Source organism: Zootoca vivipara, chromosome Z (assembly GCF_963506605.1).
Source record: "Zootoca vivipara chromosome Z, rZooViv1.1, whole genome shotgun sequence".
NCBI classification, from domain to species: Eukaryota; Metazoa; Chordata; class Lepidosauria; order Squamata; family Lacertidae; genus Zootoca; species Zootoca vivipara.
This window is the reverse complement of record NC_083294.1, coordinates 11,101,557-11,120,952: the sequence shown is the minus strand read 5'-3', so window position 1 is coordinate 11,120,952 and position 19,396 is coordinate 11,101,557. Positions and strand designations below refer to the sequence as shown.

The 19,396-nt window shown below is 42.6% G+C and overlaps 1 protein-coding gene across 2 annotated transcripts in view; it reads right to left on the bottom strand.

The window, feature by feature from the left end:
* The window catches only part of MAPKAP1 (MAPK associated protein 1), a 195,870-nt gene that overhangs the window by 163,610 nt on the left and 12,864 nt on the right, over nucleotides 1-19,396 (bottom strand). For both annotated transcript variants that reach the window (XM_060270140.1, XM_060270141.1), the window contains exons 2-5: nucleotides 14,569-14,940; nucleotides 12,827-12,966; nucleotides 10,972-11,298; nucleotides 5,679-5,768 (exon numbers count right to left, since the gene is read on the bottom strand). In XM_060270140.1, the coding sequence (XP_060126123.1) occupies nucleotides 5,679-5,768; nucleotides 10,972-11,230 (349 nt within the window). In that variant the 5' untranslated portion in view covers nucleotides 11,231-11,298; nucleotides 12,827-12,966; nucleotides 14,569-14,940. The remainder of the gene's footprint in view (nucleotides 1-5,678; nucleotides 5,769-10,971; nucleotides 11,299-12,826; nucleotides 12,967-14,568; nucleotides 14,941-19,396) is intronic.

The following is a 19,396-nucleotide window of genomic DNA, read 5'->3' as shown; positions in this document are numbered from 1 at the left end:
ACTAACTATTGGAGGCAAATAGAGCAGACTATTGAGGTTTCATTAAAATCAAATTGTATACAAATACTGCAAAATAAATACGTCTCTGACATAATGGGACCCTATCAAGAGCAAATCCGATGGTGATTTTGTTCTAGGTTAACTGACGATATGGTTGGGAAAGGACTGAAACCTCTAGTATGTCTTCTGCTGATAGCTGACAAGCTGCAACTGAGTGGGAGGGGTTAATACAATGTCTGGCGGAAATGGACAAGCTGATTGAGCCAGTTCAAGGGAGGGAAGGAAGGTTGCAGAAAATTAATTCCGCTGGAAGATGGAACTGTTTTGTGGGATACTGGGAAATAAGATTATGGACATGAGACTTGAAACAACTTTGTTTTCTTAATAGTATAGTCTTTACTTTTTGTAAGTAGCATAGTTTCTATTTACTAGTATAGTAAACAGTATTACTCTTATAAAAGTATTTTAAAGATTTTTTTATAAAAAATATCAACATTGTTACTGTATTGGCCTGAATATAAGTAGTACCTGAATATAAGCTGCACCTTTAAAATTCAATGGGGGGGAGGAGACAATACCCAAATATAAGCCGCTCCCTTAAAATTCCACAGGCACTCACACCTGTTCCGTTTTACCGTACTTCTATTTCAGCAGCGATATCATAAAAGCCAATTTTTGTAAGGTTGCAAATTTAACCCGCACTTTAACTTTTCACGGTTGGAATTTGGGGGAAAAGTGAGGCTTATATTCAGGCCAATACGGTATTAACAACAAGAAAAGAAGAAGAAGAAGAAGAAGAAGAAGAAGAAGAAGAAGAAGAAGAAGAAGAAGAAGAAGAAGAAGAAGAAGAAGACGACCTGCTGGATCAGACCAATAGCCCACCTAGTTCACCATCCTGTTCTCATGGTAGCCAGTCAGATGCCTCTGGTAAACCCATAAGCAGGACCCAAGCACAAATGTACTCTCCTCTCCTGTGGGTATCGCCAGGTTTAGTGTTATGAGAGGGGTGGGTGAGAAACTGTGGATGCGGAACACAAGCATCATGGCTATTAATTAGCAGCTTTATTTTCCATTAATTTGCCAGATCCTCTTTTAAAACCATCCAAGTTGGTGGCAATCACCGCCTCATGTGGTAGTAAGTTCCATAGTTTAACTTTGTGCTGTGTGAATATGTACTTCTTTTGTCTATCCTGAATCTTCCTTCAGCTTTGTCCACAAGCTCTAGTCTTGGGAGAGAGAAAAACTCTGCATGCCATGCATAATTTTATAAACTTCTGTCATGTAGCCTCTTTTCATTAAACTAAAAAAAGTCCCAAAATGCTTTTTGCAAAGGGAGGTTGCTCCATGACCTCAATCATTTTGGCTGCCAAAATGATCCATAATTCAACTATACACTGTGTGAAGATACCGTAGTAACAGCAATGTATACTAATACTGGAATGGGTCCAAATATGACTTATAAGGTTGTTGTTCCCGCCCCCCAACCCCCACACACCAGCTTCACAGTTGATGTCATATGTGATACCACTTGACATCACAGGCATGGGGCAAGTAGAGGTGGCTTCTGACAGTACACTGGAAAGGTAGGCTTGCTGTCCTAGGATACTTGGGTGAGCACCTTCTTTCAGTCCAATCAACTTCAGAAGCATGGTGGTGGTGGTGACACCCTTTTCTGTGGCTGCTCCCATAGTGCAGGATTCCCTCCCAAGAAAGGTTAGACTGGTTCCCTCTTTGCTACCCTTATGCTGGCAGGCTAAGACCTTCCTGTTCAGAAAGGTCTTTGAAACTAAAGTGCAGGTGATGCAGGGCAAAGGGGATTTTAATTGCTAGTTCCATATGGGTTCTGATAAATTCTAATTATTATTTCTAACTAGTTTGGGTTTTATTCCTCTTTTTTTTGCAATGATGCTTTCAAATTTTGCGAGCCGCCTTAAATCCCAGCTTGGGAGAAACATGGGATATAAATGCATTAAATAAATAAATGATAGGTGAGGTGTGGCTTAGATGTGGAAAAAAGATAAGCTAACCCTAGCAAAAAATACAAAATGGTTATGTATGCAATCAAAACTGAAAGGGTGGTGGGGAGGGGACCTTGCTGTAGCATAATCAGAAGAAATGCCCCACCAGTTGACATGAGAAGGATTCCTAAAAAATGAGGATGGATGACAAACAAAAAAAATCAAGACCTGTCGAGTTTTCGCCTATTAGTGGCAGCCTCTTTTTCTGAACAGCAACTGTATCTGGTGAGTGAGTTTTTGCTCCACATCTGCTCTAGGAGCAAAGCAGCCCCCAAACTCAATCAATCACTATTGGTGGATCAGCATTCAATCTGCCCCACTCTGTCTCCGTTCTTTATTTGCCTGCCTGGATTTGTGCACGTCCCAAAGATTTACATTCTGCCCCTCCCGAGGATTGGAACTGCTGCCGAAGGCAGATTGAGTGGGGACTTCCAAAGCTGGTGTCGCGGGGAGGGGGGAGCCGTTCGTTAAATGGCAAAATTAAAACTTGTCAAATCACCGCTAAGTCGTTATGGCTTCCCGGTTAATTCGGGAGTCGGGAGCAGCTCTGACTGGGATATGGAGATGGAGAATGCACAGGTGCGGTCACCAGGAAAGAGAGAAATAGAAACAGAAATAAAATAAAGATACCCAACAGGGCCGTGCAAGATTATTAAATTCTCTCTGAACTAAGACAGCACAAAAATGTCATTATCTATCCCAGGTACGTGTTATGCTCTGTGCCACCCTTTATGCTTATTCTGAAGACAATGCTTCTCTCTCTCTCTCTCTCTCTCTCTCTCTCTCTCTCTCTCTCTCTCTCTCTCTCTCTCTCTCACACACACACACACACACACACACACCCCACCCTGCCAAAATAGGTAAATAAATAAATAAAATCTCATTTGCAATTATATTCTTGCAGCATGGCGTGAAGTTATTTCTTGGGCCTTTTTGGAAAGCTTCGAGTCCCCTGGAGCTCAAGGCATTCATTTCATTGGCTTTGGTGAGAGGAGCGAGTGTTTCAATATGTAGTTTTGTTCCTCAGGAAGCACTAGGGAGGCATTGCTTTATTGTCTCCTCTGCTGGCACGGACCCCGAGTGCATCTCTGGAGTTCTTCTCTGCAGATTACTGTGGCATCTGTTTTGGTTGAGTTCTCTTGCCTGAGTTGAAACCTTGTGCAATTCTGGGACTGTTCAGGATAACAACACAAGACTAGAGAGGAGGAGGAGGGCAGGAAACTGATGAGCGTTGTAGTTTAATTTGGCCAAGCTCCCCTTCTGCTACACAACACAGTGGCCCAGTGCAGGCTTAATCACCAACTCTGTGAAAACCTCCATTTACAAATTATGAACTAGCAGCTGGAACAGGCTCTCTCTCTCTCCCTCTCTGAAGAAAATTCCCTTCACCCTTCCCGCACCAACCATGGTTTCAAATTCAGTTATCACCAATGGTAAACAACCCTTAGTAATGATAACCAAGGTTTTCTTAAAACCATGGTTGGCAAATCCACTTCAGGCCAAACCATGGTTTACTGGGGAACCCAGTTAGTGTATTTGATGTTGGCAGTGTTGAACTTTTACTTTATTTAGAAGAGTTTATAAACCATTATATCTTTTTTTTTAAAAAAAATCCTTATGTGGTGTACAAAAATAATATAAAATTATTATTAATAAAACAGATTAAGTTGGTAAAAAAATTAAAAGAAATTTAGATGTAGGCTTGCTGAAATAACAATGTTTTCAGCAGGCAATATAGGGAGAGTATCTGCCTTTTTTGTAAAAAGAAGCTCAAGAATTCTTAACTTTTTGAAATATGGCAACCCTATTTTATCAACATGCAGGGGTTTTATTCCCCCCTCCCTTGTAGCACTCCCCAGTTTTTCTCCTCGCTCTCTCATAACACTAGAACTTGTGGACATCATAGCTGCCAAGTTTTCCCTTTTCTCGCGAGGAAGCCTATTCAGCATAAGGGAAAATCCCTTAAAAAAGGGGATAACTTGGCAGCTATGGTGGACATCCAGTGCATAGCTGCCAAGTTATCCCTTTTTTAAGGGATTTTCCCTTATGCTGAATAGGCTTCCTCGCGAGAAAAGGGAAAACTTGGCAGCTATGATCCAGTGAAGCTGAATGTTGGAAGATTCAGGATGATAAAAGAAATGACTTCACACAGAACACACTCCCACAGGAGGCAATGATGGCCACCAACTTAGATGCCTTTAAAAGAAAACTACCGTAGATAAGTAAAGGCTATCATAGCTACTAGCAATGATGGCTATGCTCCGCCTCCCTAGTTGGAGGCAGCAACGCTTCTGGATGCCAGTTGCTGGAAATGGCAGGGGGAGAGGGTGCTGCTGCTGTGCTTGGGTCCTGCTCAAGGGTTTCCTACCAAGGCATCTGGCTGGCCACTGAGAATAGGATGCTGGACTAGATAGACCATTGGCATGAATCAGCAAGCTCTTAATCTTATATAAGTAGAGAGGCCTTATCCAGCCACACAGTAGTGTATCACACGCCAAACAGTGGTCGGAATAGCCAACCACTAGGAGCCAATTCAAATATTGATGAGGGCACCTTAGAGAAGGAGAGAGGAAGGGAGGAGAGAGAGCTGGCATACTTTACTAGCTAAGAGATTGAGGTATGAACTCTTGGCCTCTCATCTGTAATATAGGGATAGCAATGCTGGACCTAACCCATAAATCTGGATTACTGAACCACATACGTATGCAGATGCATCCATTTTAGAATGCCAATGCCTACCTCTATCAGAATGTGAGTGAGAGGGCAAGGTTAATCTCCAACTAATTTTGGTTTTTGTCAGTTACACCCCGACCTTTCTGTGATTGAAAGTTAAACATTAACCAGCTTAAAAACAAAAAAATAAGGGTTGTAGTCAATGTTGATCCTAGTCAAAGAAGACCCACAGAAATAAATGGACAGAGCTAATTTCGTCAATTGGTTTCAGCTGAGTAAAGGTAAAGGAAGCCTGACCATTAAGTCCAGTCGCAGACGACTCTGGGGTTGTGGCACTCATCTTGCTTTACTGGCCGAGGGAGCCAACGTTTGTCTGCAGTTTTTCCGGGTCATGTGGCCAGCATGACTAAGCTGCTTCTGGCGCAACGGAACACCAAAACCAGAGCAGTGCATGGAAACACCGTTTACCTTCCCGCCGGAGCAGTACCTATTTATCTACTTGCACTTTTTTGGCATGCTTTCAAACTGCTAGGTTGGCAGGAGCTGGGACCGAGCAACGGGAGCTCAGCCCGTCATGGGGATTCAAACCGCCGACCTTCCGACTGGCAAGCCCAAGAGGCTCAGTGGTTTAGACCACAGTGCCACCAGTGTCCCTTTCAGCTGAGCAGATGTATATAAATTAATGTACCTGAGTTAGTCACATTCATGAGTTTCCATTAGTCTACTCTATGTAGGACTAACATTGGATGAAACCCATAAGAATTATAGCCAATATTAATTAGAGTAGAGCCACTGAAATTAAAGGACAAGACTAACAAGTTTCTATAGGTCTAATCCATTTTTTTCCTGATCAACATGACCTCATCAGTTGCTTTGAGCTTTTTCGTTTACATGTATTTCTGCAAACACAAGCAAATGAAACAAAATTACAAACGAAAACCCAACAACACTGTGTGTGTGTGTGTGCGTAAAACGTATTCTTTTTACCTGAATAAGATGTGTTCCTTTCCTTCCACTGCACATTCTTGCATTTTATCTGATTTTGCCTCTCTTTCCGAAGCCGTTCAAGTCTCTGAGCTTGAAAAAGAAATATTATGACGATAAGTTTGTCAATGAAAGTTTACTATAAACAAAAGACATAATTAACTACCTTTCTATGAATAAAGATGTTTTATGCTGCACATGTAGGGTGTGGGGGGGTAGGGGAGAAAAGACATAAAATTTTTAGAGGTGGCACCCCTGAAAAGCAAATACCAACAAAAACATGAAAATCTTCTTGATTTATAATTGAAATTAGAGGATATAAAACATTAATAGAGATCATAAAGATAGTATTAACATGGAAGAGAATAATAAAATGTGAAAACTTCTGTGATTAATATGACATTTCATTATATAAATCATTAATAACGGTCTTAAAGGAATTTTAATGCACAAATGAACTGAAGTGAATATTACATTACAGGAATAAAATTACTGTTATGAATTACTCTCCCCGTTTCAAAAATTAAAGATAAATGAACTCAGACTAGACTATTAAAGTTTTAAATATAAAATCCTTTATCTAAAAAAATCATGAAAATTATAAAATGTCAACGCTATATAAATTAGCATAGCTTTTTCTTCAGTGTGCTGAAACAGTTTATAGGTAGTAAAAATAAATGATTTGTATCTTCACAACATTAGTCAAATCTTAAAAAATGAATATCATTTTTCCTTCACATATTTTTGACTCCACATCCGAAAATAGGACACGCTCAAATAGGTGAAATATCAACACCCGGGAGACTGAGCCCTCCTCGCCTGCCTCAAACCCTCCTTATGGTTTTAAATGTCAGATTTATTTCAGGAGAGAGAGGGTGTTGGGGAATGTCAATTTAATAAGCAGGTAAAGAAGACTACCTCAAAAGGCAGAGACTAAATGGCACAGCACCTTACTGCAAATAAAGGTCCCGGGCACAGGAAACGAATTCTTCCTTTTTTCTTTTAAAGCAAGAGAAAGATGTAGACTAATTTACCAAAAGCATGCTTAGGAAGGCAATCCTGTGCATGTTTAGCAGGAACTACATACCCTCTGAAATAAGCAAGGTGGATGGGCTTTGATTTAATCTATTTGGATAATTTTTAAAGTAGCGGTTTACAAGACACTAAGTGCAAACAAAGCTAGAAAACACCCCTCATAAAAAAATTATAAAAACTGGAAACAAAACCACCAATAAGTGGTTTGTTTGTTTTAATTACAGAATATAAATACAGCAGCAACTCATAGTAACTCTGTAACCTTGAATAATTGGAACTGCTGCAGGTCTGCAGATATTGTTGCTAGTTCAGTGTGCTGAGTTCAGTGTGGTGTTCTGTAATATGTTTTAAATTTGCAAACTGCCTTTGCCCTGTATCTGCCTGGCAAAGGGCAGTACAGAAACCCCTAAATTATTAGGATAGAATCAATCTAACCAATCTATTTCAGGCCCCAGCAATAAATAAATTTAAGAAAGCTCCAAAAATTGGATGCACATGTACAAAGCATTTAAAAAAAAACCCAAACAATAACAATATTCCTCCCACTCTGCTCTGCTCTCCCCTTCTTCCCGCCCTGGGCGGCCCTGCCCTCCGTCTGCACCTCAGAGTTAGTGTGTTACACAGAGCCGGGCCTCTCCTCCTTGCCCGCTCTCCAGCAGCCGCTGCAAGCTGCCTAAGGGAGGAGGCAGGCAGCGGCAGCCATGGAGAGGCAACGGGGTGCTCCCTTGCAGCCACCACTGCCACTGCTATTGCTTCAAACAAGCACTGGCTCATCTTCCTGAGCTCGATGTCAGCACTGGCAGGGAAAATAGAGACATTCCGGGATCAAATCAGAACCCAGGATGTTTTTCATAATTCTGGGGCTGTCCCTGGAAAATAGGGACACTTGAAAGGTATGGTAGTCCTAACCCAATAAAAGTACCATGAGTGCCAGCACAACCTAGGTGTTGTTGGTATTCTTTACCAGTGTGTGCAATCACTTTTAAAAAAGATCACATTGAATGAAGGCAAATTTTGCCTTTGTGCTAGTTTCTAGTTTCTGCACACACTTCTCTATCCTCCACCCAGGCAAGGAAGAGAGAGGCATTTTCATTGTTCAATGGCACATTCCAGCCAGGCAAAAACAAACACACACACACAACCCTCAAGGAGCATGTGAAGAAGAGCTTATCAGGGATGTAGCCTGGACAGGGCTGGATTAACCATTAAGCAAAATAAACTTGTGGTTAGGGCCTCAAGGGAATTCTCATTGCTGGATTTTTAACATTAATAGTCACAAATTGATCAGCTGAGCGTTCGTTTTCTTGGCTGAAGTATATTAAAAATTCCAACAGAATAATAATTATTATTATTATTTATAACCCGCCCATCTGGCTGGGTTTCCCCAGCCCCTCTGGGTGGCTTCCAACAGAACATTAAAATACAATAATCTATTAAACATTAAAAGCTTCCCTAAACAGGGCTGCCTTCAGATGTCTCCTAAAATTCTGGTAGTTTTTTCCCTCTTTGACATCTGGTGGGAGGGCGTTCCACAGGGCGGGTGCCACTACCGAGAAGGCCCTCTACCTGGTTCCCTGTAACTTGGCTTCTCGCAGCGAGGGAACTGCCAGAAGGCCCTCAGCACTGGACCTCAGTGTCCGGACAGAACAAGTATACTGGACCGAGGCCAACAACTATGCAACAAGGTAGGCTGAATGCCTTATCTCTACTAAGTATAGAAGTAGATGTGTTACTTAAGATTGGTTTTGAGGATCTGATCAAAGACTTTGCAACTGGGAAGAGTAGAAGAAAAATAAATTGGAAGTATACAAAAATTAAAATTATTTTCCATCTTACTGTAGGTTTTGTTGCATTTGAAAAATAAAAGTTTATTTTGCGGTTTATTTTTTATATTTTGAATTAAATATATATGGGGGCACCAAAATCTTTTAAGGTTTTGGACCTCTAAATGTCTTAATTGAGTCTAAGTGAGGAAAGAAAAAAGAAAACATTCATGGCATTTCCTACTTTATACTGTGTTGGGTAGAATCAGTTTTCAGTCAAGTGAATTATTTACTCAGCCAAAAATGGAATCACCTAAACAAAATGGACAGAGGTGATCTTCGGTTATCCTAGTTATACTTCAATCTAAAGCATTAAAACATCAGCTTCAATGACAGCTTAGGTATTTTCTTCCCTTATTCCTCTAGATAAAAATTGTGCTACATTACTTATTTCAGCAAAATGTGCTTCTGAGCTCTAGGTGGTGTTGTATTACCTCACAAACCCAAGAATTTAGATCATTTGGTCTCTTGTAAGAAACACAGAACTATGTTCCCCCTGCAAATACATGGGTGGTGAAGCTGGTTTGTTTAAAAAAAGCAAGAGTTTAGGTAAACCACAGCTTAGGGTTTCAAAATAGGTCACTACACCTTTTCTTCAAAACACTGCAGCAGCAGCAACAACCCATAGGCACAATTTCAGTTTTTATGTTTTAAAGCTTTGTTTCATTTTTAATGGACTCCTGTTATATTTGATACCATGTACTGACTTTCTGCTCTGTGATTTTATGATTGCAATTCATATGAACTGCTTAGAATAGTGGTAACAAATTAACTAAGTACATACAGCATACCACTTATTTTTCTTTTGAAAATTTTGGTATGTCTATGGTAGTTTTTCTTATCTGACAGACCCCTGGATGGATTACGTGGACCCCTTGTAGTCTTCAGACCACCAACTGCGAACCACAGGCTTAGAGATTTTGTAATATTAAGAAGTATAGGTTATTACTATGAATGGAAATGAAATAAATGATCATTTCAGATACTTTGATCATTCCAGGATTTTAACCACCATATACTGTAGTCATTCTCATAATACTGGAGCTTGCAGGCATCCCATGCTCTTGAGGGGTGGGTAATTTCAAACAGACAAAATACTGTACATAGCTAAACTAGGGAAATTCACTCTCACAAGATATGATACAATTTGTGGGAGCAAATTACTATTATAGGGTTTAACTATGGCCGCCAGATGGCTGCCAACCTGGATGGCTTTAAAAGCGGATGGGACAATTCAAGGAGAATACAGCTGCCAGGATGGCCAACATGGTGGTGCCCTCCAGATGTTGTTGAACCACAGTTCCCATCACAGTCCAGCAGTGTCCAGCAAGGGCACCATATCGGCTACTTGATGGCTGCATTCCAGCCAGTATCCAAGCCAGTTATGTAGCAACTGGGGAAGAGTATTACTGCCCTTTTGCCGTGCCTGTGGGCCCTTTTGCCGTGCCACAATGGTAGGCCATTGTGAGGACAGAGTGCTAGATGACAACCCTTTGGTTTGATTCAGCAGGGTTCTTAATGTTTACACGGGGCAACTGCACAGAAGCAAGTGTTCCAGGTTCTATAGTCCTGGTAAGGTCAGACTCTATATCCATCCAGCCAAGTAGAATCTATTCTCTGGCCGGCTGTCAACAGCACTCGAAGGTCTCAGCTAGAGGTGTTTCCCATTACCTAATGCATGATCCTTTTACCTGGGAAATGGAATGGATTGAACCTGTGGCCTTCTAGATGGAAAACTGGTGCTCTATCACCGAGCTACAATTATTTATTGATAAATAAATAAATATACTTGTATACTGCAAATTTCAGAAACAATATCAAAAAAGTCTACAACAACTACACATATAATGAAAGAAAAAACACATATAAATTTAAAATCAGAGTCCACCAGCTATTACAGAAGATGTATTGTTTGCATAACATGCCTGGTGGCAGAGAAGAATTATCAGCAAATGTTTAAAAGTTAAAGCAGAATATGTATGCTGAATTTCTATCAGCAGAATGTTCCCAAGGACAGGACCGATGACACTGGTTTTGTGTCGATGTCAAGTCTCACCAATTCAGGAAGATGACAAACGATGCTCAGTGACTGAGCTGGGATACAAAGGTTTTAGTGGCCTCAGAGATAACCTGGACCTAAACTGTTCAGGACTTTGTAAAAGAATATAATGACTCTGAACTTGGCTCAGTAGACAGACAGCCATTATATATGTTTTAAGAATAGTGTCACATGTTGTCAGCCATGTGCCCCCACCAGCAGTCTGGTCACTGGCTGAAACTTCTGGAACAGGTCCGAGGGCAGTCCCACAGAGAGTGCATTGCAGTAATCATTGTGTTTTAGTGGTCAGGTTACATGATGCCTCCTATACTGGGATCCCTCTATAAACCACGAAATTCCTAGCTGAAGCCACCAGATTTCCCAAGATGATCCCACTCACCTGTATTTGATCGCCTTCTAATACCAAAGTCCCAACTTGAGGTAATGTCGACCGACTGGGAGTATACGTAACCCTGAGACTCGCCATTGCTGCCCTGCGTTTCTGAGCTGCTGTCGCCATTGGCCGAAGTGGGCTGGAATTTCTCCAGGTCAACATCGTGGTCAATCAGGACCAGTTCACACATCCCTGTGTCATCGCTGGTCACATGTGACTGTCGGATGTGAGCCAGGATAATGGTTGGATTGTCCAAGAAAGCCATCCTGCATCCCAAGGTCTTCCGCCTTCTACTATCTTCTTTGCTCCATGCTGAATTGCAAACTTTTCTACCTGGGAAACACAGCACGCACCACACACACACACACACACACACACACACACAGAGAACTTTAGAGAAAACCAAGGAATATGCCCAGGGTTATAACATAAGAAGAGCCCTTCTGGGTCAGACTAAAAGTCCATCTACAACCAGCATCCTGTTCTGGTAGTGGCGAACTAGGCACCTACAGGAAGCCACAAGCAGGACCTGGGTGGAACAGCAATCTCCCCACTTGTGATTCCCAGCAAGATTATGGAGGTAGAACACAGCTACTGTGGCTGTTCACACCATCCTCTGTGAGTTTGCCAAATCTCCTTTTAAAGCCATCCATGTACATTGGTGGCCATTATTATATCTTGTGGGAGCAAATTCCATAGTTTAACTTTGCATGAAGAAGTGATTTCTCATGTCACTCCTGAATCCTTTAACATTCAACTTTGTTAGATGGTTCCAATTTCTAGCATTATGAGTGGAAGAAAAACCTTTTCTTTATCCATTTTCTCCATACTGTGCATTATTTGATATACCTCCACCACATCACCTCTTACTCGCTTGTTTTTCTAAACTAAAAATTCCTCAATGTTGCAGCTGTTCCTCCTGGGGGAGTTGCTCCAACTCCTTAATCATGTTGGTTGCCCTCTTTTGAAACTTTTCCAGCCCTGCAATATCCTTTTCAAGGTGTGGTAACACAGGTGCATGATGCAGTCAGACCATTGGGTCCACCTAGCTCAGTACTGCTAACACTGACTGGCAGCAGCTCTCTAGTACAGACAGGGAACAGAAAAGAAAGAGAAAGAGAGCTGCCACAAAAAACCCCAACCTGACACTCACTCAACACTTGCCAGCCTGGCACCCAAACCTCACACTGTGTTTTCAACTTGCTACCCAGGAATCTTCTCTCTCCCTTGCCTCTTTCCAAGCTCCACTGTTCACACCATCTGCTCCCACCTTCCATGACTTATTGCTGGCACCGAAACCATGAGTGAGAGAAAGAGGAAGAAAAGCCTGCTAGTGCAGTGACAAACTCAGCAATATTTCTTCATCCACCAAAGACTCCCCTGAAGAAGGAAAGCAATCCCCAATCCTCCATGCATGCTCTGCCTAATTAGGTCCAGAAATGAAGGAGTTGTGATTCAATAAGCTTTTCCTTCCCAAAATCTGAATGTGCACTCTAGCTTCCCTCGCTCAGTGGAAGGGGCTTTAATTTAAAGAGAAGGATGGTGTCCCAGGGCAGATTCGATAGCTCTCACAGATGTTTAATGTCAGGCCTGGAAGACTCTCAGGGCTATCCACAGCACATGTGTTCAATTGGAGTTGTAGCACTTTAACACATTTGGAGACCCATCCCATCCCATGCATTAAAAGCTGAAAAGGGTTATGCCAGGTAGAGCCTGGCTGCTGGATCAGGCTAAAGGCCCATGTATTCCAGCATCCTCTCACAGTGGCCCACTAGAGGCTATTCAGAAGCGCATAGGCAGGATCTGAGCACAACAGTGCTCTCCACACTTTAGAGGAGGAAGAACATAAGAAGACACCTACTGTATCAGGCCAATGGCAAATCTAGTCCAGTATCCCGGTCTCAACAGTGGCCAACCAGATACTGTTGGGAAGCTCACAAGCCAGATGGATGTCTCAGTTCCTGGGAGGGCTCACAGGGTTGGCTGTGTATGCCCATGGTTCTACAGGGGTACAGAATCACAAAAATGCAGAATGTGGTGCTGGATGGAGAACTCAGCTTCTTGAGAATATCAAAGCTCTTTCCTCTCCCAAGGTTCTAGACCTGATGATCACAAACATGTATGCCTGTGAGTCTGTACCCTGAAGTGTCAGTAGCCAGTCGGGTACTGACGATTTCCAGTCATTGAGGGACTAGAGCTCCCATGCTCTTAATTGCTCCTTGGCCCCTTCACACAATTAGCCAGGCTAGAACAAAACATTACCCTAAGCTATAAAAAATGCAGCATTATACAAAATACAAAGGGGGGGGGGTTCAAGTTATTTAGAAACTGTGGGGGAAAATGCCAAAAATTAAAATCATACACCCAGAATGGCTAGGATACACAATTACACATACACAATGTAACAATACATCTACAGCAATGCTCCCTATCTCCCAATCCTCACACTTATAAATCAATCCCTGTGTTTGCAGAAAGAGGAAATAATTCTATGAAAAGATACTGAAAATGAAAGAACTTCGGCTCCGCTGAGATACACACTTTGTCAACGAAGCAAGCAACTTATAAATTGAGCAGTTGTAAAAATGGAAGCAGTGGCGTGTGTGTGGAAGAGAGACAGTAGAAAGCAGGCTCATTCTGGGGACTGCAAAGCCACATACCATTTCCCTCCTGGTCCACCTAAATCCCCCAGAGACCCAAGTGCCTAGCAAACCCCTGCTGGACCTGGCAAACCTAGCACTGTGACTACAGCATGAATATTTGTATTAAGTGGATGAAAGCTATTGAAATCACCTTATTTCAAGGGTGACAAGCCTACTCTATAGACAGACACCAGAGCCGTTCAAGTAGAAAAGCTGAATTGGATTTTTACAGACTCACAGGCTCTTCACTGTCTCCTCCCGATTTGGAAGAGGAAGGAAGAGGAATAGCTGTTTATCAATGAAAGTGTGTGTTTTGTTTTTAATGGCGACAAGCCTAGTTCAGACGTAACAGCAAACCACAGTTTGTCCTTAAAAGCATTAGCTGATACCAGTCGTCGGCTCACATGCAAGGGGTGGAGCTTTAAAGAGCCTTTTCCTATCTTGCTCCTTGTTTTGCCTGATTTTGGAGAAGCTTTAGATTGTAAAAGAAGCAGTTCATTAACAATCCAGGGTACCAAACCAGGATCAGAATGCAGCATTTCCTATTAACTCCATGCTATTTTTTTAAAAAAGTTAGAACCCTTTAAAATAAAGGAATTGTTTCAGGCAAATCATTATTGTAAGAGCTGTCCTGCAGTATCAGAATGAGGAATTACCTACTCTAGCATTCCATTGCCAATAATGACCAGCCAGATGCTTCTGCAGAGCTTTCCAAGTGTGGCATGAAGGCAAATGTCTCATTGGCTGTTTGGCATTAATAATAATAATAATAATAATAATAATAATAATAATAATAATAATAATAATATATACCCCGCCCATCTGGCTGGGCTCCCCCCGCCACTCTGGGCGGCTTCCAACAAACATTAAAATAAATCAAATATCACAGGTTAAAAACTTCCCTAAACAAGGCTGCCTTTAGGTATTTTCTAAATGTCAGGTAGTTGTTTATCTCTCTGACCTCTGATGGGAGGGTGTTCCACAGGGCGGGTGCCACTACCGAGAAGACCCTCTGCCTGGTTCCCTGTAGTTTGCTTCTCGCAGTGAGGTAACCGCCAGAAGGCCCTCGACGCTGGACCTCAGTGTCCGGGCAGAACGATGGGGGTGGAGACACTCCTTCAGGTATACTGGACCAAGGCAGTTTAGAGCTTTAAAGGTCAGCACCAATACTTTGAATTGTGCTCGGAAACGTTCTGGGAGCCAATGTAAGTCTTCCTGTCCCCCACAAACAGTACTTCTGTCTTGTCAGGATTCAATCTCAATCCGTTAGCCGCCATCCATCCTCCAACTGCCTCCAGCCACTCACACAGGACCTTCACCGCCTTCACTGGTTCTGAATGAAAGAGAGGTAGAGCTGGGCATCATCTGCATACTGATGAACACCCAGCCCAAACCCCCTAATGATCTCTCCCAGCGGCTGCATGTAGATGTTAAAAAGCATGGGGGAGAGCACAGAACCTTGAGGCACCCCACAAGTGAGAGCCCAGGGGTCCAAACACTCATCCCCCACCACCACTTTCTGAACATGGCCCAGGAGGAAGGAGCGGAACCACTGTATGACAGTGCCCCCAGCTCCCAACCCCTCTAGACGGTCCAGAAGGATGTTATGGTCATAAGTATGTTCCCTTTGAACATGCACGTTCCACCTAACTACTGTGGACAATGACTATGCATAGCTACAATGACTATGTTCAGCCTCCACTGTGGGAAGCAGTTACCCTCTAAACACAAGTTGCTGGGAATCACAAGTGCGGAGAGTGCATCTGGTTGGCCACTGTGAGAAAAGGATGCTGGAATGGATGGGAATAACTTTTTGAAAGTAAGAGCTGTTTGACAGTGGAAAAGACTACCTTGGAAGGTGGCGGACTTTCCTTCCTTGGAGGTTTTAAGCAGACACTGCATGGCCAACAGTTATGGAAGCTTTAGTTGAGTTTCTTGCATTGCAGGGGGTTGGGCTAGATGACCCTTGGGTGCCCTTCCAACTCTACAATTCTTTGATTATATGACAAACAATGGTGGCACATCAGCCATAAGCAGTCCGACCACCGCATTTTGCACCAGCTGGATCTTCTGGAGCCATTCCAATGGCAGTCTCACATAGGGTGCATTACAGTAATCCAGCCTTGAGGTTACCAATGCATGGACTGCATTAGTCAGACCTCCTCCACCAGGTTTCCACCATAACGATGATAGTAGACGGGCAGCAAGTGCAGATGCTTTAACAATGGTGTCACATATTGTGACTTAGTGAAAGGCAAAGAGGCAGCTTTCTATCTTTGCCAACTCCCTTCCAAATCACCAGCCCTAATAATAAAGAATGCAAGACACTTTTTTAAAAAGAAAAAAACCTGTGAAAAAAATAAGGATGGAAGAAATCAGGTATAATGAAAAGGATTGGAAGTACCACGTTTAATCTGGATGTAACATTCTGGAAGTGTTTTTGTCTTTTTTCTTTTCTTTCTTTCTTTATTCTTATGTGTATGAGTTAAAATGTATGTGAATTCTTTTAAAATATATTTTCGTACCTTTGAGTACTTTTAAATTATTTTCAATAAAGAATATATTTTTAAAAAAGAAAAGAATGCAGGACACTTAAGTTAACCGTTCACATCAATGTGGCCTGAGAAGCTATGTCCAGCCAGCACAAGCAGGCAGCCCTCCCTGTGTTGCCATTTTGAGAGAAGAGATTTTGGGGGGGGGGGAGAGAAGGCGATACCTGCTTAGCTTTTGCCGGCACTGAGAACTTCAATAAAGTCTAAAGCACCTCAAAGGCCAGGAATGGGGAAAATAAAACAAAACAAACCGCCAAACTCCCTATCAAAAATTACTGCTGCCCCATCAATATGTCATATAAATGCTGGTATGTTAATTGTGTATTTATAAGATTGTTAATGGTTAGTTAATTTACCTCCCACACTATTATTGTACTTGAAAATGATTTAATGTCTGCCGAGGGAGTTAACAACATGTTAACGGCAGATGCAGCAGCTTATTTATTTATATATCTTAATCTTTCCATGCTGAACCCTGACTTCGGGATGCTTAACTGCTCTGGGCTTCCTTGCGAGGTTTCTCACAAATAGCTTGGTTTTCTTTCAGCTGCAAGGGAGTCAAGGGGGACAAAAACAAAACTATTCAGCTTTGATAGTCAGATGGATATGCAGCCCACCTCTGCTTACCAGATGTTTGGGACAAAACAAACAGAATATGTCCATCAACCTATGGGACTGCCTCCCCTCACATATCCCTGCCTGGCAACTGTGCTCTCCAGGTGGGGCATTGTTAGAACCACATGCCCCCAAAGTGGTTTTAGTTTCCAAGCTCAGTTCAAAATGCTGGTTTTGACCTATAAAGTCTTAAGTGGTTCAAGACTCTGGGACCCCACACAAATTGACAATGACCCTGCAATCATGATCTAGAACACTTCTTCGTGTGACCCCTCTATGGGAGGTCCCCTAGGGCGCCAAAATGGAGGGGGCGCTGGCCAGCCGCCCGCCGCCTCCACTGCGCCTGTCACCTGTTGAGCGACTTCAGGCCACTATCCTGAGGGGCGTGCTTGCCTCCAGAGAGCGGCCTGAAGCCGCTCAACAGGCACAGCTGACAGGTGCAGTGGAGGCGGCCCCAGGATCGCGCTCCCTGCGTGAAGCTCTGGAGGCACGCGGGGAGCGCGAGCCTGGGGCCACCTCGCCGCGCCTCTCTGCTGTTCAGCGGAGGCGGCCCCAGGCTCCCCACGCGAAGCACAAGCCTGGGGCTGCCTCCACTGCGCCTGTCAGCTGTGCCTGTTGAGTGGCTTCAGGCCACTATCCCGAGGCGCGCATGTGCATGCCTCCGGAGAGAGGCCTGAAGCCGCTCAACAGGCACCGCTGACATGCGCAGTGGAGGCGGCCCCAGGCTCGCGCTCCCCACACTAAGCTCCGGAGGCGCATGGGGAGCACGAACCTGGGACCACCTCACCGCGCCTCTCAGCTGCTTTTTATTTTATTTTCCTATTTTCTATTTTTTCCTTTTTTCTATTTTCTATTTTTTCTATTTAATTTTTATGAATGGGGGGCGGGGTGCCAGAAGGTGATCTCGCCTAGGGCGCAAAAAACCCTAGCACCGGCCCTGCCTGCACGTAGAATGCTCTCCCCAGGGAGGCACACCTGGTACCATCTTCATTCAGCTTTAGGCAACAAGCAAATACTTTTCTCTTTCCCCAGGATTATGGCTCTTAATTTGAAGGGTGGCATTGAGATCTTTTTATTTCATTTAGCTGTGGTTTTTAGCCTTTTTTCTGTATTGCTGTGATTTCAGACTTTCATTGTGGTTTTTACTGGTTTTAATGTAAGTCATTTTAGGTTACTTTGGAAGAAATCTGACTAACAAATATAGTTAATAGTAATAGCAATAACAGAGACAGGGCTTTTAGTGTTGCAGCTGTAGCCTTCTAGAATTACTTATGAACTAAAAATAGACAAGGGCCTAGCGTCTTGATATTTAGGAGGCTATTGAGCACATTTTTTTCTGTTTGCTTAAGAAAGCTTTCCCTGAAGTGTGACCCAGTCATTTTATGGAATAATAACTGTTCAACTGTATATATGGTTTTGTTGTCTTTAGTTAACTGAGCCTATGGTGGGTTTTTTGTATTTTATCTTTACATATTGCAGGGGTAATATTTGGTTATGAAGTGGTTTATAAATCTGCGAATTACTAAATAACTAAATCATGCCCTGCCTCGTGGTGCCTTGGCTATGTTGTCTGATACAAAGCCAGGCTAGTTTGGTCTGACCCAGTATGGTAGCCCTTTTATTTTTATTTTGGAGCTTTCATCAAACAAAAGCTTTGATATTTAAGCACTGGGAGGGGAAGTGATCCATAGCACCTATGATAGTAACAATAATAAAAATATTAACAGCCCTGCCTGAACCTACGTTGCACCAGCAATTTGTTTTTTGGGGGGGAATGGAAGTTATCAATGACTGCATCATAATTATACTGGTGTTGCAGGTGGACACAATCAAAAGCTGGTTGACTACAAACAGTAAATTGGAATCTGAAAAATAATTCCTTTCCTCCCTTAATTTCTCTTCAAACTGTAGCCTCTAGTTCCACATGTTCAGAGAAAGTAAATCTGGATCCAGCTGTATCTGCTGGGTCATTAGTAAAGAATGGCTCCCCATTATATTTTTTGTGGGGAGGGATATGTACTTTTCTGTATACATGCATCGGTTTTGAAAGAAGTGTCGCATGAGCACAACACAATTATCACAATCTCAAAAATACAGCAGGCAAGGAGAACAAAACAAGATTATGTAAGTGAAAGGGTACCAATTCTGGATGCGGAACACCACCTTTTAAATAAAGGTTTGTGGTTTTAAACCAGTGCCTTCAGTGTTAATCACATGACCAAGAGTGAATACAAAACATATTGGCAGGGGAAGAGCAGCAGTAGTGTGATAATGCTAAGCAATGGTTTGTTTAGCTTAACTATGGTTTGTCTGAACAGTCAAGCACAGCCCAGCAGACTAATGAAGCTTTGTTTTCTACCAGCAAACCACAATGTGGAACTATGGTTTATTATTGGCTTGTGAATCATGACAAGCTTTAAGCTATAACTTAGTGCTAGTATCTCTAAAACCAACAGCACCCATCCTTGGTGCTCATGAAAGTACAACAACAGCATGAGGCAAGTGAGGCTGGAAAGCAAACAAACCTCGTTTGCACATTTGTGAGATGGCTCAAATCATGGTTTTAGTGTCACGTGTGAATGCAGTCAGTGGTTAAGAGCAAAGTAGCGCTGGGTGCAAATT